Raw genomic sequence first — 24,145 nt, 5'->3', positions numbered from 1 at the left:
TTTTTATAGGGGGGGGGGGGGGCTTGGCTGCCATTGCTCCACCCCGCACCCCGGTCTCGTCAGCCGCTGTGGCACGAGCTGCAGGCTCCTAGCGGGGCCCCCCCCCGAGGTTCCCCCGGTTTTGGGAAACCCCGCTGCGCACTGCACTAGATCCACTCCCTTTTTTGGGAAACCCCGCTGTGCACTGCACTAGAGCACTCCACTGCCGATCATGCCAGCACCGGAGCACCTCGCCTTGGCTACTGAGATGTGACAATGATGATCTAGTACAGAATTCATAAATCTCACAAGGAGCAGACCCAGAACCCCATTTAAGGGCCTTAAGGTTAGAGTAAGAATCCTTGTAGCATGTTTTCTAGTGACCCCGTTACTCTTTAGGTTCCTGCTTGCACAGTGCCTATCAACACAAGAATAAAAATTTACTTTCATCCAGGATTGCCTGCAACATAATAGTGAACTGACTGCAATGTGAAAGGTGTAATTTCCATCTCCTTCAGAAGCCAAGTGGAGTTTAAAACTTAGACCTCCTACTTCCTGTCTGATGCTTTGGGACTTCTGCAAACGCTACCATAGCTGTCAATGAAGTGAGTCATGACCCTCATAGGTTAAACTCTTGGGCTTCTCCAAAGATGTTAGGTAGTAGTTAGGCAGCAGAGTATAACGGAGTTCTGCTCGCGTGATATGGAATCTATCTCCCTCAGGTTATCATTTTTGAGTGTAAATTGTCAACTGAAATCGTCAAAGAGCTTTCAGGCTAGGTAGAAAAGTGTCTGAAAGATTTGACAAAGAGGACAACTGTACTGCTGCTAGAGACACAGGTGAATTTAGGATTTTTAGGTTTCTTCCCCCAAATAAGTGACATATTTCTCTTTTGTATGGTTCAATAAAACATCACAAGGAAACATATTTCTTTGCTGGACTTTTTTTTTCAGCAGCAAAATTTGCCAGTGGGCAAATACCAGAGCAGATGGCAACTTTAATACCATGAAGCTAGTTAACATTCCTCCAATACTCCTCCAAATAAAAAGATTGTCATCAGTTGCTAAAACCGCTAAAAATCAATCAGTCTTACTGGTCATCAGTTGTTACTAATGAAAAAACTGTCTTAAATCAACCGACCTGAAATACAGATGAATCCAGAAGAGAAAAAGGCCTCATTATATGAAGACAAGTTATCTGTTTGGGCATAAACTGCATAAATGGACATATGAGAACAAGAGCACTCCACATAGTCTGACGTGTCATCAACCACTTTGCAGAACCCGCTATCTGACAGCCAGCTGCAAAACAAAAGATTCACAGAGTTGGAAATGGACTTGTGTAATTTACATGGTAAGCAGGCTTGAAAATTGTTGTTGTATCTCTGAAATACCAACTTTTCTAAACTATTGCATAGATGTTTTGTGTAATCTTTCAGGTGCAATTCTCAGAACAGCACACTTACATGAAATTAAAATATTGTTTACGGCTTTTTTTTACTTTTATGATTAAAAAAATTTCTAAATATATGATAATGAACATTTTTTTCCACTAGAGAATTTTTGTGGCCATGTTTTTAAAACTTCTGCAAGATCTACAGGTCTGTCTGACTTTTCAAATAGTTTATTAACTTGCACAATACCTTAACCCTTTCTGCAGAACACTTCATTTTATACTGCTATTTGTTGTTTTGAAACTAAAATTCATGTTTTGTTTTCTTTCAGTATTGCTGAACTGATTTTGAAGAAGGATACTACAGGTGACATCCTAAGCCATTACTACTGGAAATCATGTCTGCTCTGTGATATAGTGTCTAGATAAAAGGAGAGCATACAGGTAAATTCTGCTGCATCTCCTTTCTGAAGAGAAATAGTTTATATCAGTGACGGACTGATATAATCCAGTCAGTCTAATGAAATCATATTTAAACCAACTAGATCTCAGCAGGATATAGAACATAATTCTCTCCAAATTCATTTATACTGTGTGAACAGGAAAGACACAGGCTAATCAAATAATGGGGCATTGAAGAGCATACGCAGAAAACATCATTCCACAGTTTGTAATGGTATGAGTAGCAACAAGAATGGAAAATGATCAGCAGTTCACCATTTCTTCTAAAAACCAGGAGACATCAACTTAAGCTAGTAGCAGCAATATTAAAAAAAAACAACAGGAGATGGCTTTTCTGTCAAAAAGAAACAGTCCTATAGAGAACATTGTCAAAAGATATGCTAAAATTCTGGACGGTGCAAGGAAGGACTAGATAAGTTTGTGGTAGACAAATCATTTAATGGCTTTAAACTAAAGGGGGCTAGATTTAGACTAGATAGAAGGAAGACATTTTTTACGCTGAGGGTGGTGAAACACTGGCCCAGGTTGCCCAGAGAGGTGGTGGATGCCCCATCCCTGGAAACATTCCAGGTCAGGTTGGATGGGGCTCTGAGCAACCTGATCTAGTGGAAGATGTCCCTGCCCATGGCAGGGGGGTTGGACTAGATGACCTTTAGAGGTCCCTTCCAACCCAAGCTGTTCTATGATTCTATGAAATACACAAAATCACATTCAGCTCATAGAGTCACTGGAGAGTATAGTATATGGGGATCTACTATTTATACTTGTCCTGATCTTACTCTTCCCTGGGCATTTACTTTTAGCCACTACTGGAGACAGGATACTGGTCTAGATAAATCCCTAGTCTACCCCTTAACAAGTTTTTTTGGTTCACTTACACAGTGTCTTTCACAGACCCAAAGAGTAGGTATTAGCAACTTAGGAACATTCTGAGCCAGTGACTTGAAGCAATACCAGAGATGCAGGTTTAATTCTTTACTTTTGTAAGAATGGACTTGAAGTGTTACCTGATAACAACTGTAGAGAGTACAAAGTCATTAATATTAATGAAGTGACGCAGTCCTGTGATTTATGGCCTGTCAGCATTGCCTAACACATTATTACATAATTTAAATGGTATTTTGGTGAAAAAAGTCAAGAGTAGAAGTCTGAGAAATATCTGAGCTAGAATACCTACACATTTTATTATATGGAAAGTTTTATGTGCTGGTACAAAGGCCAGAAAAGTTAAGGAAAAAAGACAGATAGGAAATGGATCAATTTTATACTTGCAAATGATCTAATCGGAGTTATCACATCTTAGGCAAATACACAGGTTCACAGTAGAAACTGGAAAACTAAACAGATTAATAAAATAACCTTTCAGCAGCTTGATTCCAGAGGAGACATAGAGATTTTTGCGGAACAATCCGACTTCCTGTAGCATAAATCCGATAAATTACTTCATTGTTATCTTTCAAAGGGTGTGAACTCCGACCCTTCAAACTCATAGAAAAAACCTGAAACAACACATACAACGTAAATACAAGTCAGTGCTATTTTAAGATTAATAAAATAACCTTTCAGCAGCTTGATTCCAGAGGAGACATAGAGATTTTTGCGGAACAATCCGACTTCCTGTAGCATAAATCCGATAAATTACTTCATTGTTATCTTTCAAAGGGTGTGAACTCCGACCCTTCAAACTCATAGAAAAAACCTGAAACAACACATAGAACGTAAATACAAGTCAGTGCTATTTTAATCAGACACACACACAAAAATGTTCACATTATTTTAAATACAAGCAAAATATAAATTAAACTAATTTCTTGAAAAAATAAATTGCATTATCCTCAAACCTTATTCTTCAGGGCAAGTTCTGTATCTCCAGTAAGGAACCACTGCTGACTGCTGTATTCTGTAAACTGTACAGATTCACAGTTCTCTTCTTGAGGAGGTGATAATACAACAGAGACCTCTAGTAAACGTTCAGGTACTTGAATAGAATCCCCATCTTTTCCATCAAATCTGTGTCCATTGATTTGCTGAGGAAACCAGTTGTGAGCCATTATTGCAATGTACGGGCAGCTGTCAAGGATATTTTTACCTCTGTTGAAATGAAAAAGCAATAGGGCTGGTAAGTGGAACTGAGCTTTTACTATTCTTCACAGAATGACTCTAAAATGTATTTGTAATTAATACTTTATTCCTCCATCATTTTTAGGCTTTATGACATTTAATAGGCAGACAGTTTCAGTTTCTGTGAAAAAAGAGGGGCCGAATTGTTATGTACTTCAGCTCCTCCATTTCCCCTCTGGGTTTCGCTCACTATGATCTGCAACCAAAACCCCTCCATGGTAAACTAGGTTATCATGAGTTATAATACTCATCTTTATAACTTGATGTAGAGATAAGTCTACAAGGAGAGGCATTAAAATGGATGACCTTGCTTTACCTCTTATTCCCAACAAATGATGCAAAAAAACTTGGAATAAAGAATTTGAACTTTCAAGTTCTGGGCACTGTTCAGGATAGTGCTGATATTTATGCCATTTACTGTCTTCTGGCTGAGATGGGCTTCATACATACCTGCCTACAACTCAGGAAATGGCAAGAAAAGTTACATCTCCAAAAGAAGTTGAGAGAGAAATCTCAACCATGCTGATTTTCTGAGTTAAAAAAGGTGGTTTTTTTTCTAAATTCAACTACCAGTTGTTTAATAGATTCACAGTGGGAGAAACCCACTATTTAAAATGATCTGTCTCATAAAAGAGTGCCATCTGTTTCTGCAGTCACCTATTTCCCCTGCCCATTAGCCTGACCACAGGGTATTACGCACTTGCAGACAAAGCTAGCAATTTGAAACTACATGTAAAAATTACAAGTAGCTTTTAAAAAATTTTAAACAATGTTCAAGTGAGCAAAACCAAGCACACAAATTACAAAATGCCAGTAGAAATTTCGGGTTACTTACTCTCATCTAAGCCTTAGAACATAGCTCTCCATCATGCAATTACATATTATTTTCTTAGTAAGGTTAATGAATCCTCTTCCAGGCAATATTTGAGCTAAAGGTGAATTAATATGTCCCAGATCTCCTGACACCTACTCCCACAGCTACCCCGTATCAGTGTACCAGTTATTTGTGACACCAGCTCATAGTGCCAATATAGTGCTTTATAAGATTGTGACAGAGTGCAACACATTTTCATATAGGTAATGTATCAGATGAGAGACAAGTTCCTTTTCTAAAAATGTAATTTAAATTTTTACTCTATTGGTAAGTTGTTATGTATTTCCAAAACATATTATGAATTCAAGTTTACTAACCTTTCTCCTGGCGATCCACACATTATCCCAGTCAACAGGGAAAAAGCAAACTTCTCAGTCACCTCAGCAAGCAGGCTATATCCTCGTGTGTCCTCGCGTTTCGGGCTAGCCAGAGCACAGAGTATCTCATAGAAAAGACTTCTACTTTTATCAGTGAGTAACTGTTTTTCACCTACATCTGTAACCTAATAGGAGGAGAAGAAATCAAACAGCATTTTATGCACAGAAGTCTGCTTATAACATTTCCTCATAAAATGAACGTTTTATGCCAACGTTCAGTCTGGAAGTTCAGAATATTTTTTCCACCTTCCAATCACTGCTGCCAAGGCGTGAGGCGCAGCCTATGTCACAACTACGTAAAGATGTGCTTACTAATAGGGACTTGATTACTAAAGAAACCATGTGGCATTTTTCATTCTTTCACAAATCAAAGGTGGTTGAGTCCTGAGATTTTTTGACATTGTTTTCTCTATTTTCTTTGTCAAAATGGCAACAATCACAACTGAACTGTTGTTCATGAATATTGTTATACTGCTTTGTGTCTAGGTATTTAACACTTTCCAGCTCCTGTGCATTATTCCACCAGCCCAGAAAAGCCAGAAAGCCATAACACTAGTCCCAGAGTTTTCATACAGCTTAGTGGAATGCTGAAGTGCTCAGCTACCCTGCCAACCCGATTCCCAGAGCTACTGCACGAAAAAAGGCAAGCTGCATGCCTGGTTAAGAGCACAGCAGACTCCAGCTGGCCCTGGTAGGATTTGCTTGTGTGTTGACTGCAGTCAGCTGTGAAGATATGAGTAAACCTTGGGCCTCATTCTCTTATACCAGGGCTAAAATCAACAAAGATGTGGCCTGAGAATTAAGAAATTATAATAAGCTCTATGAAAGTATGACACCAAAGGGAAAAATTTGCACAGCAGAAAATCTTGAGCTCTAGGTACATATGCAAAATTAATACTGGTTGCTCTTTTCAACCTATTTGATTTTTGATTGCCTGCCACCATCCTAACTAGTGGCAGACAAACTTCTTCTTGATTGTGGGACTTCATAATTTCTATTTTTACCTTTGCAGTCTGTGCCCGAGTCACTGCTGTGGATGCAAACCTTGATCTTATCACAGGCCTGCATGTTATTATACTCTTATTAAAGTCACTGGCCATTCAAGAAAGAGCAGGAAAGGTTTACCTTATCTATTATATGCGTCACAGCAGTAAGCTGCTCTTCTGTAGTTTCTGTAGCCACTCTGACGTTCAGATTCTGGAGGACTCTGTGTAAAATGGTGTCATCAAGAGGCTGATGCAGTTGATCAATCAGCCCCCAAACTGGCAAGGAGTCCAAATCTGAGACAATGGTGATGTTAGCAATACCATACACGTCATCTACTCTGGCACCGCCTGTGGGATTAGAAAGTACAACCTGGAAACGTTTAGGAAATGGGTTTAAAGATCCTGTCTTTGGAGTCAGGGTCACATCCAGAAACTTATTTCTCTGTCCAGGTTCAAAAGTCAATAAACCTTCAGATCTGGCAAAATCTTGTCCTGCCACAGCTGGAGATATGAAGGTCCGACCAATAGATTCAGGTTTTTGTAGCTCCTTAAAACAAACCAAAAGAGTTTTAGGTAACATTATGATAGATACAATTGTTCAAAGCCAGCTGCTGTAGAACATACATACTTTAAATAGGTAAAATGTAAATGTGTAAAAAAGGAGTCCCCTTTCAAAATGCAGTTAAGAATGATATAACAATTACATTAAATGAAATACCTCCCTGAATAGCAATCCGTCACCTGTGGTTAGTGACAACCTAGGGGAAGAATTACATATATTGCCAATAGTAAACAGGATCCCTCTCTTTCTTTTCCAGACAAAAATTCACAAAGCTTTTCTGGGTGAATAGATATTACAGAAATGTTAGCACATCCATAGGGTGAATTCTGGAGGGGCTGATGTAAGTTTATGTCTGCAGCATGAAGTCCCCCAATTCAGGGTACAGACAGGAATTACAGATACATAAAAGCCAAACAAAAGCCAAGCAAAGGTTTTAGAAATCTGTGCCCAAGCTAATATCAATTCATGATATTTTCAGTCCCAGTATAAATACTTAAAAGAGGAACAATCCATTTAGGTCCAAAGGCAAAGCAAACACTATAGAATACACATGCAAGGCAGACAGATGAACTTATCTAGGAATGCTATATGGCCTCATTTCCCTGTGAAGTAGCACTATTTTTACCTTCCATGAGGTTTGCAGATACTGTTTCATTCTTCACATTCTTGCTCTTTTTGTCAGTTGCCATAACCTTGATATTATATCTGGTAATATAATAAACTTTCCTTAAGTGGAAACTAGCATTCTGGGCTATATTCAAATGTATGATTTTTCAATAGTAACTATTGATTTCATAAGTACAGATTGTATACCGATTCTTAAGTAATCTTGAAAAGGTCTCCTACTGTAAAAAACAAGGATTTTTATTTGTGAAGTACTAGACCCCTTTTGAAAACATTTAGTTTTAACTAGTAAAGTTTACTTATAGAATAAATCAGACATCTTTTGAGTTTTCAGGAGAATGTTGTAAATCAACGTAGTGTCTATCTGTTCAGAATTGCTCTAGAACATGATCACATCATCTGTGCAAATTCCAGTGAGAAGTTTCCTTTTGTTCATCCCTTCCAGTTGAGAATTAGGAAACAGGGAAATAAGTGGTAATAAAAGCACTAGTGACAAGAACAATGTTTAAGAAACCTTTGTAGGAATGAGATAAACGTCTGTTCCAGTTAGTGCCTCACACTTCCTGTCTGCCGTGACCTCTTATTTTACAGGTACCAACAGTACCCATGCTTTGGTACTTGGCCATGCACCCTCAAAACCTAGAAATGTCCAAAGAAGGGTTGCTATATAAAAAATAAACGGATAATATATTTTAGCCTAAATATACACTGGACAGTAGCAATTTCTTCTCCATTAAACAGCTAAATTATAATGAACTCTTGGCTGGAAAGAATGTGAAAATTTGTTACCACACAACCTAACTAAAACACTGGCCAGCTACTGTATAGTAAATGCATGGAAACACCATGGAATCCTATGCATGCATAAAATACATATGCATGCAATATAACAATAGAATGCAAAGTCTTTTATTATAAAGGGTGATGGAAGTACACTGGTCACACAATGCTTTGTTATAATAACCCTCCCCCAAAATAATGCTTTTAGGTATAAAATCCCTCACATTCAAAGTAGACCAGGCTAAGCACTATTCCAACGCGACAGCAAACCTAGAGGAATCCCTCTTGCAGCCTGTGCCCTGATGTTGGAATCACAACTATAAGGAAGTGGAAGGAATCATGTTTTTGCAGCTGTGTTACTTCTGCTAAAGAGGAATCTTCATCATCTGTCAATACTACTGAGGTACTCATTTAGAGATAAAAGGGCCAACAGTTAGAAGAGTCTGGAGTTACAGCTGTAAGCATAACAAAAATGAATGGAGATGATAAAATTGACTTTAGCACATGAGATTTTTCAATCAGAACAATTTTCAAGTTTAGTACTTCAAGAACATGGAATAAAATTTGATGAAAGTTCTCCCTCTCTTTTCCTAAGTGTGCTCTGTGTATTAATAAATTTGTGACTTAGCACAGCAAGTTTGTTGGTATCTGAATCTTGTAGTCATACCCATCATGATAAAAACTTGATTTCAGAGAAAGAAGCCTCAAAAATTGGAGTCTCATAAGAAACTTAGGACAAAGAAAGAAATGTATTTAATGCCTGCCTGACTGTAGTCTTTGAGGCTACTGGATGGTACTACGAACAAAATCACTCTTGACAATGCAATGAAAACAAGGTCTTTTTACTAATGGAAAACCAAAGAAGCTAGACCATATGGGCCCAGCAAATGTTTGACTATTTCCTGAAATATGCTAATTACAGTCACATTTACTTTACAGAATGAATAATGATTTAATGATAAAAATAATACTAAAAATAAGTTAAATAATAAAAATAATAAAAAAGTCTTACCTGCAAGCTGTAGCTAACCATTGTGGTTACTGATGTACTAGAGTCTCTAAGTACTTGCACACTGATTAAATTTGTCTTCTTGTAAGCCACAGCAAAACGAGATCCCACAGCAAAATATACTAAGCCATGAGGAGCATCACTTTCACGGACTGTTATAAAAGCAAATCTGGAACTGCTGTTCAATGCAGCTCCTGTGCTTACAGCATACAGTTCAACAAAAAAATATGTTTCAAATTCAGGTACCTGTATATGAGGGATGATTTTCATATCATTATAAGACCTACTAATTAGTTTCAGCTTTTAAAAATGTATATATTATTTTGTATGTGCAGTGGATTACTCGTACTAACACTTACCACAAGCAAGCTTCCTGAAATGTGCAATAAGTACAATGAAGTATACGCTAAAAATAATATTACAACAGGCACCACTCTGTCATGTACAATATTGAAATCTCAGGTTTTCACATGGAACTTACCGCAATAAAGTAGGTATTTATATACTACATGTATTGTGGCTGTAAATCTGCCATAATGCATGACAGTAAATTCTCCAAGAGTTCCATATTCCAGATTATGGATTTACATAGATTGACATCTTGTGAGGAATTTGCTATTTCATTTTCTTTTTGCCTTACAAAAAGGCATGTACATACCTACTCACCTGTGGAAAAACTGCACAGAAGTCTAAGTATGCAGTTTTGAAACTGCAATTAACTTGACTGTATTCAAGTATTGAACTCAAGTAAAGTTCTGAAAAACTTTTTACATACAGCCTTAGTGTTTAAACACTAACATGTTTATGCAAGTTTTTACAAGCAAATCTCAGTAGACTTGAACACTTAACTGAATTTATCGAAAATCCCAAAGCCTAGAGATACTATCTGATAGACTTCTGTGAAGTTTAAGATACAGAGAAATCTTCTATCAGTCTGGAAATACAGGCTATTGAATTTTAGTGAACATATCTCAAAGAATTAGCCTAGTCAATTCTCCATTCTTAATGCTTGTTCATTGAAAATAAGGTAGCAATATTAAATTACAATATGACATGCTGCCTCATCTTTGATTTCGTACCTACAATACAAACATAGCATGTTTAGAAATAGACATCTGATTACTAAGATTCCAGAAATAATTGGAAATATGTTATTTGTACCTATTACATTCACTTGTGAAGCAGCAAACTTGCAAAAAAAGTAGTTCTTTACAAGACAATAGAATTTAAGAAAAAAATTATCATCATTGAAGACAATTTTTTTATTAGTAAACATAGCTTTTTGTTTCAGCTCTGGATTTTTGGAAGTCCTACTTTAATTCTAGGAAAGTAGGATTCAGCTCTTAGCTAACGAAGTCAGTATAGCTGACTAAGTAAAAACTTTCAAAAGCTAGAATATGTCATACCATATGCCATAAAAATGTAAAATATTTATTGAATGTATTTATTACTTCATCATTTCATAATGTATTTATTACTAATTTATAAGCTACCTTATGGAAGAAGAACTGGAAGAAGAATTAAGAAATATTTGGGGGGTTAAATAGCATATATTTTTAATTGAGTTGTTAAGTAATTCTTTAAATGGAATGATCTTGACGAATTGATGACAAGCATAAATTTACTGGAATGCCATAGGGAACTTTAGCCTTCAGTTAGCACCTGTTAGAGCGGCACACGCTTGCGCTTCATGTGGTACAGCTGCATGTCTCTGCAGCTGCTGCACTGCTATCATTAAATAATGATATCACTCCTGTGGACTAAACAGGTTCAAAATCCCAGTGTACTCAGCGAGGCAGCCTGTGTCCCACTCATGTATATATTTTATTCATTGGCTCTGTAATGGAAAAATAACATCTGAAGATGAAGAAGGAAAATGGCCCTCTTACTGAACTAAGAGAATGCACCCTATTCCCTAGTGGGAAATCACTATTTCCCACATCCTACAATCTTGCATTGTTTTCTAGAATGTAGTCAGAAAAAACATGGAAACCTTCTCATCTTGTCCATTTCCATTCCCCAGACCTCAGCTTTGCCACCAGCCTGGCTGTTAGGATAATTTCTTGGAAAGTTTCAAACTCTCCACTCTGAAAGAATGACAAACATTAATCCTTCCTTTCTTAAGGGACTACTCTAACCAAATATTTTTGGGTTCACACAAAAATATTTTTTTTCTTTTCTCTTCAGTAAAAATGACTGAATGCTGTGCTTTGTGTTAATTCAATGATGTCTGCATTTTTGAGTGCCAGCTGGGCCTCTCAAGGCTCTTAGGCTTAGGCATACCCAACCGACAAATGCCAAATGGCTTTAGTGGATGATGGCTGCTAAATTGAACTTCGGTACTCACAGGCTGGATGTGCACAGCAACAGGTTTTTAGACACTCAGAGATTCTTATGGAGCTTTATGATTGACTAGAGTTTTCACAGATCATTGTGCTAGATTTAAGCATGTAAAATTGTGCACAAGTTGCAATAGTAGGTTTTTTTGTCGAATGAGATGTTATTACTTACAGGATATGCTTTCCATAAACCACCCTAAGAAGTGCTTTGATAGATGAAAGATTTACTGTGTGAAGGATAAGAGTCCAGTATATGAATGAATACATGTCTCACTGAAATAACAACTCCATTCTTTTTCTCTTACTGTTCTGTACAAATCTGAGATCTGCAATTTACTTTTCAAACTAAATACTCATCTCCTTCCCGAATTTTTACCAGTCACAATGGAGGTAGCACAAGCCTGTAAATAAACGTGTTTGCAGAGGAACTGAGCAGATGTCAAGTTACCATCTTCAAACTGTGTCCTACACATCCGTTCCTCTGGATCAGAGGGGTTTTTTCATCTTGATAAATTGCAATTCAACGTCACAGTGCTGTACGTAAATGAGCAATAATTACTTACATTATCAGGTTTTATTTCAATGGAGATGTTGCATACTGTTTGACCTGCCATGCAGGTAGTGGCTCCCAGCACAGATACAAGTTCGTTCTCCAAGTTCATGCCGTCCTTCAGAAGGACAACAGCTGTTTTATTAAAGGTCACACGCCAAAAGATCTTCACATCTTCAAAAGCCCTATAAGAAAATCAGAAGAGTATACATGTACTGAAGGAGAGCACTATCGCTATGAACAACAGAGGTAACATACGTTTTTTGTTAATATTCTAAACTTATCACTAGGCAACCAACTGACTTAAGATGAAAAATTCTCTCTTTTTACTTAAATTCCTTCCTCTAAAACCTGTTTAGATAACCAAAAAGTAACACAGGAAGAAAATAAAGCAATTATGGGAACCCTGATTCTACTCAATTTTTGTTTCAGAAAACATGAGATTAGCTGAATAGTGCTTGGAAGACAGGGATGTGGCCAAGTACTTTCCTTAATACTATAGTAACCGCTTGCCTGGAAAGCCAGGCAGAATTTGGATTTCCTATAAGTTTGTGGAACTTTGAGTGCTTGAGCATATTTGTTTATAGTACACATAAATGTGCAATGTATATATGTGTTAATTAGAAAAAACACAGTATCTGCATGAGTGAAGACATAAGCATAGTGCTGACACTAGGTATCTTCTTAATTTCTCATTTTAGTATTCACACCTGCTTATATTACACAGGGAGATGAGAATTTGAATTACACCTTTAGCAGTGTAAATACTTTACCTTAAGCAAAACTTTCATACTTGCTGCCTTATGGCATAAGTTGGAAAATATTTGGGTTTTCCGTTTCTGCTTTATAACAGTACAGTGACAGACCTAATCACATTCACAACTTAAAAACCCATTTGCCAAGTTCTGGGAAGTTATTAAAGGAGCTGAAAGGCAAAGATTTATTATAAAACTCTGTGATAACTTCTTCCACTAACAGCAGCTTCTGTGATTCAACACAGCATATTACAGCATGTGGGAAGAGCACTTGAATCAGCTGTTGCCTGCACCTGTTTGGTTGCCTTGCAACAATCAGCAGCACCTCTCTGTTTTCTGCATCTTCATCAAGTACAAGACCGCTTTGTACTTCTGGAATGAATCCCAAAATGCCATTCTGGAGATCACTTCCTATATAGGAAACAGTCCGTGAAAGTAATTAGCAAGGAAGTTAAGCTGAGACTAAACTATAATTTTAATACAGATAACTGCTAAAAAAAAATAAAAAATAGGTATCAAAAGCATGCTGCAAAGTACCACTTGGGGACGCCTCAAGAAAATTTAATATTTCTATTCTTAATTTACACTCCGTATCTATCTAGAACTTAAAATGTTGGCATTTCTAAATTTTATTTTAACCAGTAGAATATTTTTGAAAGTAAATTCCTTATGAGAGCCCTGGCACCATCTATGCACATAAGCTTGTATTTTCAGCAGCATTCAGCAAACTGACTGAATTCTGTGTCCCTTGACTTCAAGAGACTAGGTGTTACAGTAGTCCAGAACAGTGTCAAAAGCCTTGTTTATAATGCCCTTATGAGATACCACTTCAGCTGTATTATTTTATGTTTACCATAACCTTTAAAACATATTCTTTCTAAACAGAAATGGGCCTCAGTGTGCCCCTAGATGGGCAGCATTGCCATAGCTGGTTATGGGATAAAGATGAGCTTCCAAGGACATGACTTTAGCTTTCTTATTCATCCCACCCACAATGTTGTTGAACCCACTCATTTTCCCAAATTGTTACATCAGCTTTTCTCCTGCATCTTTAATCCAGTGTGTGGAACTAGGGAGCTGCAAAATACTGCATTGTTCTCATGGGAATGTAAATAACTTCAGCAAAACAGCAGTGGAGGAAAAAAAAATAGGGTTAATGAGGGGAAACTAATGTCTTCACAGTATCCCATTATATCTTGCCTCTAAAGGATTTCTCCTTACCGGTAGCAATGGCTTTACTCTGCAATTGAAAATGCAATCTATTTCCAACACAGTGCTTATTAAATGTCCATATATATACTGAAGATTAACAGAAACCGCGTGTTTGCTTATGCACATGCACAAGTATTTAACCTGTGGTATCTTTCTATCTATACAGTTAAATGCAGATACATGCTTTGACCCTTAACATGCTTTGACCCTTAACATAAGTTCTCTCCGGACTTTACTTTATGTACTCATTGTACTCAGGGTGTAACTCTAGAACATGTTAATACACTTCTGTAGGATTCAATACAAGTTCAAATTCCAACCTGTGCCTATGCACATACTTAACCCGAGGGTTAACTTGCACATACGGGCAACTGGTTACGTGCACGGTGAATTCTAGAGATGGTGCACATGAAGGGAATGTGTTTTATACGATCTGTTCTTGCATATATAATGTTGGTTGCTCCATACACTCATCCACCAGCAGAGTTTAATCCTGGTTCCCAATATCTACCTTGTATTGTTAAGACTATCTAAATACACAAAACTTCCAGTAAATGTTAGACCTTACAGATAATTTTCTTGATTAGCCTAAACTGTTCCAGTTCCCAACTTGTTTCTAAAACTTAATCTATATTGCAGTTAAACTTGGTTTATATTCAATTGATAAATCTGATAGATATCTAAAAGCTAAAGGGAAATTGGAGCTCTGACATCACTTTCTCACAGTAGTGTGTGGTAACTGAAAGAAAAATTCTTCCCTGATGCCTATGTAAGCCCATTCCTATCCTCCCCCCCCAGAATCAGAGGATGACTAAACTGTAGATATGAATTGCATAGTATCAAAGAATGAAAACAGAAACTGTTTTTTATACTTCATAGAAATGCCATACAATGTAAAAGTGTATGGCAAAGAAAAACAAAAAAGCCTGCACTGCTACTACACATGAAAGAAAAACACTCAAGCTTAGCCTTTCCCCTCATGAAGTATAACAGGACAAGAACAGAGATAAGCAGCATCTCTAAATGTATTTTGAGCTACATTGCTAAGGGATGCATGGTGGACTTGGTGCATTAGGTGCTTTCTCTGATCTGGAAAACTCAAGATTTGGGAATAGAATACCCTGCTTATTATCAAATAGAATTCCAATCTTTATACGAAAATTGCTACGAGAACATAGAGTTATTTACAGTTATTTAATTCAAATGTATTTACTAATTTTCTGAGGGAAAAAATATTACCTGCAATAATTACTGTTGCAAAAGCAGTGAATCCATATTCATCCTTCCCTTCCACAATCTGAGCTCCACATTCAGGATCTGAGAGGAAAACGTAAAACAATTCCTGTCCTTCAGGCTCATCATCATCAAAAATTTTTATGGACAACTTGCTTTCTCTTTCTCCGTCCAGCAAAGTCAGAGAGACTGACTGTTCCTCAAAATCTTCTCCTTCCATTGCCCATGTGAAGTTTGATTTTCCATAAACATTTCCAAAAGGATATGAAACTACGCCACTCTGTGCACTCACTCCCCCAAAGGTTTTAACAGTTACTTCAATATCACCAGTTAAACCCTTGGTCCTTCTGATATGAAGTATCACTGTGTTGGGGGTACTGTTGTTTGCATCTTCTTCAACGTAAATAAACTCTGGCCCCAAACTTAGTATTCCATGAAGAATATCATTAGCCAGGATATTAACTGTTGCAACACTGAAGGCTGGATTCAGACGTGGACTCCAGTCAGGATTCACAGGTTGAACATCCAAAATTTCCACAGCAGTCAAATTTACAAAAAACAATTCCTCCATTTCAGACACAGTGTCATCAATTATTGATATTTCTATCACAGCATTTATCTGAAAACGTAAAAACATAAGCTCTCCATTGTAGATGGGTATAAAGTCCTCTAGTGGTTTGGCACTTCCTGGAACGGTCTGATAGGTCAATTTAGTGAGATTACTTTGAAAACCAAACAATCTTTGGACATGTAGTGTGACTGCCTGAACATCTTCTTCAACTGAAACAGATCTTGAGTTAAGAGCAAACTGGAAGATCCCCATTGGCTCAATTTCAGCTATCCTAAATCCTGACCTGAAACAGAAAAGATGTCAAAGCGGAGTGAGGAAGTATGAAATATGAAAAGTAAAACACCCAAGCAGAATAATTTCCAGTGAACAGTCAATGATGGCTGTAAGAAAGTGGGTAAAATAATGCGTAAGAGCAGAGGGAAGAAATAGCAACCATACAAGGCAAGATGTAAAGAGCTTCCCTGAAAAATATTTTTTGAATGATTGAACAGGCCTCCACAGGCTTAATGCATCCTGAGTCAGCACAGGATACAGAGTAAAGGATAAATAAAATAAGGTCTTCCTGAGAAAATGGAGAGGCAAGGAAAGTATGATGTCTTCCTACTGTGGACACAGTGCAGGGAGATATATTACAATACAGTCACTCAGACTAATACCAGTTTTAACCGTCAAACAAACTTCCTGTTCCAAGGGAAAACTGTGGAGGAGATGGATGCCAGCAGATCTACAGTTTTAGCCAGAAAGCTAGAAAAGGAAGAAGGTTATTTTAAAACTTACACTGGGGCTTTGAAATACTAACTGTCCCCTCACAATATTACTCATAGCAATTTTTTCCAGATCTGAGCCCTATTATCAATATCAATTTAAGCTCTACTATGTTCATATTACATATATCCCTTTCTTATTAGAAAATAAGCATAGAGACTAAGACTTTTTGCTAAACCTTGGGTCTTACACTTATCCCTATATCTGACCCATTATTCAGTGCTAGAGGCTACCAAATGGCACTACCATTACAGCGAGCAATTTAAGTTAACAAACTTTCCAAGGCAGAGAGAGTCAAAAACTCTCCAAAGTAACTGTCAGCTTTACCCACTGTGGGATGTAGTCTTAAGTTTTCTAGGAAAGGTCATCCTCGTATACTCCAGGTATTTGACTCGCACGGTAAATAGGTGCTCTGAGGACACCGGTCCACAGGACAGACAAGCCTGGGAGAAAGTGTCAATCTCAGGATTTTAGCCATCCAGTTCATTCCTTACTTCCTTCAGATTTGCCAGTGTAATTGTAATACAGTGAAGCCAATACCTTTCTCCATACACAGTGTTACTCTATGTCCATTCTTTTTATAGCACTTTTAGCTATCAATGAGTAAGGAAGAATGAAAAGAAAATAGTTGAGATGGAAAACTACATTAAATGTAATGTTTTTGGCTTTAAGAATAAAAAGGGTTTTTTATATAAATTAGGTATTTTTGGAGCATTTCTTGTTTCATTTTATTTATTTTAAGTAATGTTTGTTATCTACGATCTTCTAAATATGGATTTTTAGGGACACTAATGAAAACTGTTAGAGTTGCTTTCGTTCTTCAGCTTCCTGGCTAAAACTGTTGATCTTGGTTTTTCATTTTCTTAACTGTCTCCATGACTCTAGACACATTCTAGGCACCTTGGATCCCAGTGATGTGAAATAGACTGGAATTGGAGAAAAGCCTCAGTTCTGATCAGGTCAGATCTGCAGTACTGACACTTGTTTCCACCTAAGACAACACACACAAATTTATCAAAGAAGGCACTAGAACTTGCTAGGATTGTAGGGATTTGTATAAGGTGTATGCCTGTACACAGGTCATAATTCTTACAGCATCTGTATGACTCAAAAGTATAAGTAATATCCTTACCTCAGGCGAGCCCCACCAGACACATTGCTGTGCACTGCTGTTAAAGTGATGGCAAATGACTCATGTTTATTTAGGCTTGGAGTAGCCTGAAATGAAATTACTTTACTTTGCTCACCAGAGGAAAATACAACAGTACCTGAAAGAAAAGAGAGAGCGAGAGAGAGCACAAGTCAAAATCACTAAATAGGAATCCTCTTCTTACCTGGGAACGTGCTGAGACAGGGATGGTAATCACAATCCCACTCCATTTAGGAAGAAGAAATCTGCATGATAAGGTCTTTCCTATATAAAGCTGTCCTTCAGGGGCATGGCATTGTGCTTACCTCCCAGACATGTATCTATGAAGCTTAGTTCTTTTTTTGCTCATAAAATAAACATATCCCTTACAGATAAAAATCAGACCATACAATTTCCTTCTAATGAATCTTCATTAATAGAGGAAGCACGTAGAGGTACAAACAACTAAACAGTGGTATCATCACTTATGCAACTTTCACAGCTGTTTCCTCAGACAAGTACTTACCAAATGGAGGAGTAATATTGCCTGGCTGAGCAAAGTCAGTGATTAGGTCTGGTGGGTATCCTGAAATCCAGCTAACTATCACAGAGCCATAAACTCCTTTTCTGGTTACGACAGCCTGGCCTGTCCCTGCTACAATGTCTGTAAGTCGTACAATCACAGATTCAAAGCCAACCTGTGGAAACATAGTAGATTTTGTTATAGAAAATGGAATAAAAATGGGCAATAATGTATGTGAAAGCATACTATATTTTGTAAAATAGGCATTTTACAATAATTATGCATGCATATAGATGTATGTATGTATGTGTGTGTGTATATATATACATGCATGTGTGGATATATATACATACTTCCTTCACAACTCTTTAATAATACTTCTAAATCTTGGATTTCTGAGAATTGGATCTCAGGGAAAAGGAACCATTATAACTGACATTTCAGTACTGAAAACACTGAATATAGCATTCTGTGTCTGTTGTTTAAAAGAAGAACAAACCAACCTGTCCTTAATGCTCACAGGCAGTAGCTGTAGTACTATATATAGACACAAAGGTCTAAAATAAATTATTTGTTTATCCAGTGAAAAGTAAGTTGTTGCCACATGACATCGTTCACAAAATTATTCTTGCTAGTATGATCTACTTTTCTTTTTCTTTGAGCAGCAAATGAGACTGAAAGGATAATTCACACATTCTAAAAGCAGTGATAAATGGATATATGCTAGTAAACAATGTTTACAGAAAGGCCATATAAGTTCAATTACAAATTAAAAGACAGAACAGTGCTTCAAGACAATTAAAATCATTAAATAAAAACTTCAATAAAATTTGAGAAAAATTCAGCATGCTATTGCCTTTGCCTGACATACCAAAAGGGAACCGTAGCACATATACCATATCAGAATAAGCAAATTCTCTTTTCTCACTCTCATACAAAGTAGACAAATGGAAAACTTCCCACCCAGTGATTAGCCAAATACACTGCCAAGTGCATTAAAACCCAGCATGACCTCCATCTCTTTTTGCACGTAACACTGCATACGTGCTGTTACCTACTTTGGGGTTGCTATACTTAAAGGAATAACATTGTCCAGAATTATTTTCCTTTAAGTCTCAGAACTTCCATTTCATGTAAAGGAAAGTATAAATTAACCACAATATTTACACTATTTACATTTTATAGATGAAGAAACGTTTTGAGTCTGTATTAACACATTTCTATGAGAATTTGTATCAGAGAAAAGATAATATACAGTACAAGTAATAACTGGAAAAGTCTTGTCAGTCATTAAATTGGTTGCAATGATGAAAACTTCAAGGAGCCAACTGAGTTCTTGTAGCAGCTATCTTTTGTAATGAAGTGTCACCTTCCTTCTGTGGTAGAAATGTTACACTGCAGCCAGTCTACTGACCTGTGAATTGGCAGCTTCCTCAGGAATAAGCAGAACAGCTGACTTTGCTTTTCCTAATATTTTAGGCACATCCTTGGCACTTCCCCTAACCAGGCTTACATTAATCAGTTCCAGAGTAAAATTCAAGCCCAGTAAAACAAATGCCTTTGAGAGAGAGAATTTAATTAAAAAGATAGAAATTTAATTCCACTAAAAACATTATATCCACCAGTTCAAAGAAATAAGTAGCAGAACAATCTGCAGATTTTGTTCTACTTGCATACAAAAAGCAATGTTTTCAAGACAAATGTTTTGTTTTTTATGTTTCTCAAAAGAAATACAGCTACAACATCAATATTGTGAATGTGATTTACCAGCAGTTTGTTGGAATATGAGTAAATAGAGCAACTATTGCCATTTTAATAAATTGCATCTAACACAGTGGGCCTCAAATTGATTTTAATCCTTAGGATTAAAATGATGTAAAATGGATGTAACAGGATGTAAGTGTGGATGTAAGACTGTAATAATAGTAACAACCACCAACCAGGGAACACAGAGAACTGAATCTGCTGTTTCATGAGTCAGCACTAACAGATCACCTTTTACAATCCAAAAGGGAAACTTGAGAAAATACTTGCATACATATAATAACAAAATATTGAACTGATAATAACACAGAGCAATGACGGAAGGAAAAACTGAATATTTGAACACATGCATAGCAGTGATTTTGCAATTATTATCTGAAAATGTGATATTTAAACCCATTTCTATTCCATAAATAGGAAATTGACAATACTAAAACTCTCTTTTCTGGGGCTACTTCTTCACAGTGGCTACTATTGAGAGTTTAGTATCTTATCCTAGCACATTTGTATTGTGATGAACACAAATGCAAACAATAGATATCATAGGAACTAAAAGGATAATACAGACCTGGCTGCTTATTGGCACTCTTTTCACTCCAAAGCTGGCACCATCTTTTACTGTGAGGTATCCCACCTCATTCTGAGGTGCAATTAGCGCTTCTTCATGATGAGACAAGATACGGTACTCAACGATCACTTGTCCAAATGCCCCAGCATGCCGAGTTACATTAATCTGAACATACCGATCCAGGTTTCTCTCTACTAATACTGACTGCTGATCAGAATACAGGGCAAACACTCCATGCGGATCATCATTTGCAAAAACATTAATCTTTGAAATTCTTTTCTCTTGGTCTAAATCTGCTCCACCTTCTACTGAAATCAGCTGTACCATATAGTTTTCATCCAGTTCTGGAACATCATCAGGTAACAGGTAGACAATTATCTCAGCTGTACTCTGCTGGTCAGCAATGACAACAGACCCCTCTGTCCTGAGAAAGTCACCTGTGATGTCAGATTCACTACGTATTTCCCAGTAAACCTGAAATGAGTTCAGAAAATGCACAAAACAAAAGAAGGCAAAATCAACGCACAGAGTCAGAAACTTTCATATTCAGGATTCAGTGTAGATAGGATACGGAACAGATTGGTTTTAAGCAGGCAAAATAGAAATTGGTTTAGGTATGCATAGAAAGAGGCACACAAACTATCTTACAAAAGGAGGGTGTGTTGTTCCTCTAACAGTACTATGAATGTAAAAATTTCCTTTGTATATCTTCAGAAGATTTATTTAAAACTATATGGAATCTCTAAGCCATTTAAAAAAATTATTTCTGTTTTTACACCAAGGCATCCTTGCTGTTTTTCCTCTTTCCAAGATTCCTCATGTCAGAAAGGGGTGAAGAATTCTCATTAAACACAGCACATGCTTTTATTAATTGATTTTTTTTTTAATTTAAACAAGTAACTGTTAAAATGCTGAGTTCTAAACAACTTTAAGTAAAAAATAATGTGATGGTTCAAAATAGTCTGATTCTTACCTTTAAGTATGCCTGGAAAAAAGCAAATTGTGATGATCTCAAAGAAAGCTTATAATGTAAATATGCTCTGTCCTGTTCTCCCATCAAAAGCACAGGGGGAGAGGAAGAGAGAAAGAGAGAAGCACTGTGGTACTGTTTTTCCTATTTTTCCCTGACCAGAGGAGACTGAATCTGACTCTCCAAACCACAAGTACTAGGGATGAGCCCTTGCTAAATTCAGTCTAAAAGGCAACATTTCAAAAATGAATTTGAGAAACAAGCAATTGAAAGGCTCAGAAAAAAATATTCCTCCATACGTTGATACTGGGGATGATTTCAGATTATACTGTTTATTAGGAAAAGAGTGGGAATACCGTTATGTTTCCCAGAGTGCCTTGAATTCGTCTGACAAACAGTGTAATACTTTGTGGCCCTTCCACTGCTGAGGGTTCTGTATAGTTATTCTCAGTTAATGATTCAGGAGCAAACTGTACAATTCCATTGGGATCACCAAACTTCTGTATCTGTAAAAAAATCATAAATGTAGAGTGTGTTGTATTCTTGTTCAAATCATTGAGATTTTCATTGCTAGATGCTACAGGGCACATATCTATTAGTTCTTCCTACCGAGTTTTCTCCTCTGAAGAAGATTCAACAGTACATTAGTAGTTAGAACTGAGACTGAGAGAACAAAAGGAACCAACCCAGCAGACAGTACCATCAAGGTATAAGAAGGGAGCGATATCAAGTCCATGTGCACACATACACACAAACGCACAAAAAGCAAGACTGTTATATGAAATCTATGGGTAACTTGCTTCTTTGTGAGAAAATCCTGCAATGATATATAAATAAGGTTAAGCAGGATCTAAATTGAGCAGGAGTCAAAATATGATGTTGCCAATAAATATGGAAAGTTTTCAGGCTTGGATTAATAAAAGCATTATACGTAAACAAATTCAAACAATGACAATGATTTTGTTCATGGAGTTGAGCCTCATTCAGCTTTAAACAACTTGTAAATTATAAATGATCCAAACACATTTCAGAGAGTAAAGTAATTTTGAAAAGGATTTAGAAAACATATCCCATGGATACAAGATACTCAGAGACAGCAGGGAAAGTATGAATGTCCCCTTTTCAGATTTTCAGCACTATCCAAGGAAGAAAAGGACTGAGTTTTATTTTGAATGCTCTGTCTGAATATTCTGCTATTAGAGCAGGAAATGCTCAGGCACCTTGGGCTAGTGTTCAGAAACTCTTCTAACATTATCAGTTTGCAAACTCAGCCCTCTGGGATAGAGCTTATCCACATCCACCTGCGAGAATCACTAGCTGCAGCAAGAATTCGTGGTGAACTGACTTACAACCGAGTTGTAACACCAGTGCCTACTGAGAAGCCAATTCACTGGCGTGCAGGGCGGAACATTCCAGTCCAAGGAATAAACCTGGGGCCCTGAAGGAGAAATTGAGGAATCTGTGGAAATAGGAGCTAATTCCATCAACACTGTACAGACCAGGAAAAAAGTAAAAATCCAGTTTCTCGCAAAGATTTATTTTTTTGCAGGCTTCTTATAACAGCCTCATAAATATTTCCTTAGTTGCAGTATCCCTAGAGCAATAATTTGTCTTTGACGACTCCCTCTGCCTTCCACAAATTTCTGCATTTCTCTTGCTCTGCAATAGTCAGATTCTCTCCTTTCTTTTATATATGATAGCTGGAGCAGAAGAGGAGGTCAAGAAGGGATGAACAACAAATTGACATTGTCACGGTTTAACCTCAGCTGGCAATTCAGCTTAGAAATGAGGACCCAATCCATGATCTCTCCAAAGAGAACCACAGAAATCTGCAAATAAGAGGGCCAGGTCAGGGCTTATACACCAATTTTTACTGACAGATTCTTTGCCTTCGTTTTTTAAGAAGTGAAGCTGTAACAATGCACCTAAGTACTACAAGGAACAAAAAAGCCAAATGACAAACTATGCAATAGTTATTAATTTTTAAAAGCTTTGCAGGATAAATTCCAAAATCAACAGAGATCTCAGAAGAAAGAAAAGCAATAATGACTTACTACTAGTGTAATGTTGTTTGCCTTAGGATCTATTTCTGTTTCACCTTCCATCAGACTCAGTCTAATAATGAAGATCTCCTGAACTTCAACTTCTTCATGAGGATAGATCTGTAGATTAATAGCTCTCAGACCTCCTTCTCCTTCTCCAAAATAGAATGATCCATTCACAGGGTCACCAATGTCACTATTCAGGGGAGATAAAATCTCTTCTGAATTGGGCCCCAAGATGTCCCAATTAATCTGTGGAAGATACCAGTTTCAGATTTAGAGTGGTGATATATTGTAATAGCCTCCCAGAGGGAGAATGACAGAGTACCACAACTGACATAAAAATTCTTGTATCTGGTAACTAGCTATGTTTAAATCTTTGCTGTTAATACAGAATACAAAATATTCATCATTAATTCTATGTGGGAAAATACATAATCCTTTGGAAAAATAAACATGACAAATTACAAATGAAAATTTTGAAGTGTCAGTCAGCCACAATGCCAGTTCATTAAATTCTAGATATTAGTAATAGAAAAGAAGAGAAACTGAGATTTC

General features: G+C 37.0%; 1 protein-coding gene across 1 annotated transcript in view; it reads right to left on the bottom strand.

Annotated features, from left to right (window-relative positions):
- The window catches only part of ADGRV1 (adhesion G protein-coupled receptor V1), a 305,425-nt gene that overhangs the window by 164,559 nt on the left and 116,721 nt on the right, over positions 1-24,145 (bottom strand). Inside the window, exons 69-83 of the mRNA XM_019474377.1 lie at positions 23,600-23,839; positions 21,902-22,051; positions 20,576-21,049; positions 19,658-19,801; positions 18,247-18,418; positions 17,724-17,859; positions 15,262-16,109; positions 13,104-13,221; positions 12,069-12,240; positions 9,170-9,412; positions 6,331-6,738; positions 5,146-5,330; positions 3,675-3,924; positions 3,393-3,532; positions 1,120-1,280 (exon numbers count right to left, since the gene is read on the bottom strand). Of these exons, the coding sequence (XP_019329922.1) occupies positions 1,120-1,280; positions 3,393-3,532; positions 3,675-3,924; positions 5,146-5,330; positions 6,331-6,738; positions 9,170-9,412; positions 12,069-12,240; positions 13,104-13,221; positions 15,262-16,109; positions 17,724-17,859; positions 18,247-18,418; positions 19,658-19,801; positions 20,576-21,049; positions 21,902-22,051; positions 23,600-23,839 (3,841 nt within the window). The remainder of the gene's footprint in view (positions 1-1,119; positions 1,281-3,392; positions 3,533-3,674; positions 3,925-5,145; positions 5,331-6,330; positions 6,739-9,169; positions 9,413-12,068; positions 12,241-13,103; positions 13,222-15,261; positions 16,110-17,723; positions 17,860-18,246; positions 18,419-19,657; positions 19,802-20,575; positions 21,050-21,901; positions 22,052-23,599; positions 23,840-24,145) is intronic.

The sequence above is a fragment of the Aptenodytes forsteri genome, unplaced genomic scaffold (assembly GCF_000699145.1).
Source record: "Aptenodytes forsteri isolate BGI_AS27 unplaced genomic scaffold, ASM69914v1 Scaffold41, whole genome shotgun sequence".
In the NCBI taxonomy this organism is placed as follows: Eukaryota; Metazoa; Chordata; class Aves; order Sphenisciformes; family Spheniscidae; genus Aptenodytes; species Aptenodytes forsteri.
Note: the sequence above shows the minus strand (reverse complement) of the source record. Positions and strands in the feature narration are given on the sequence as shown.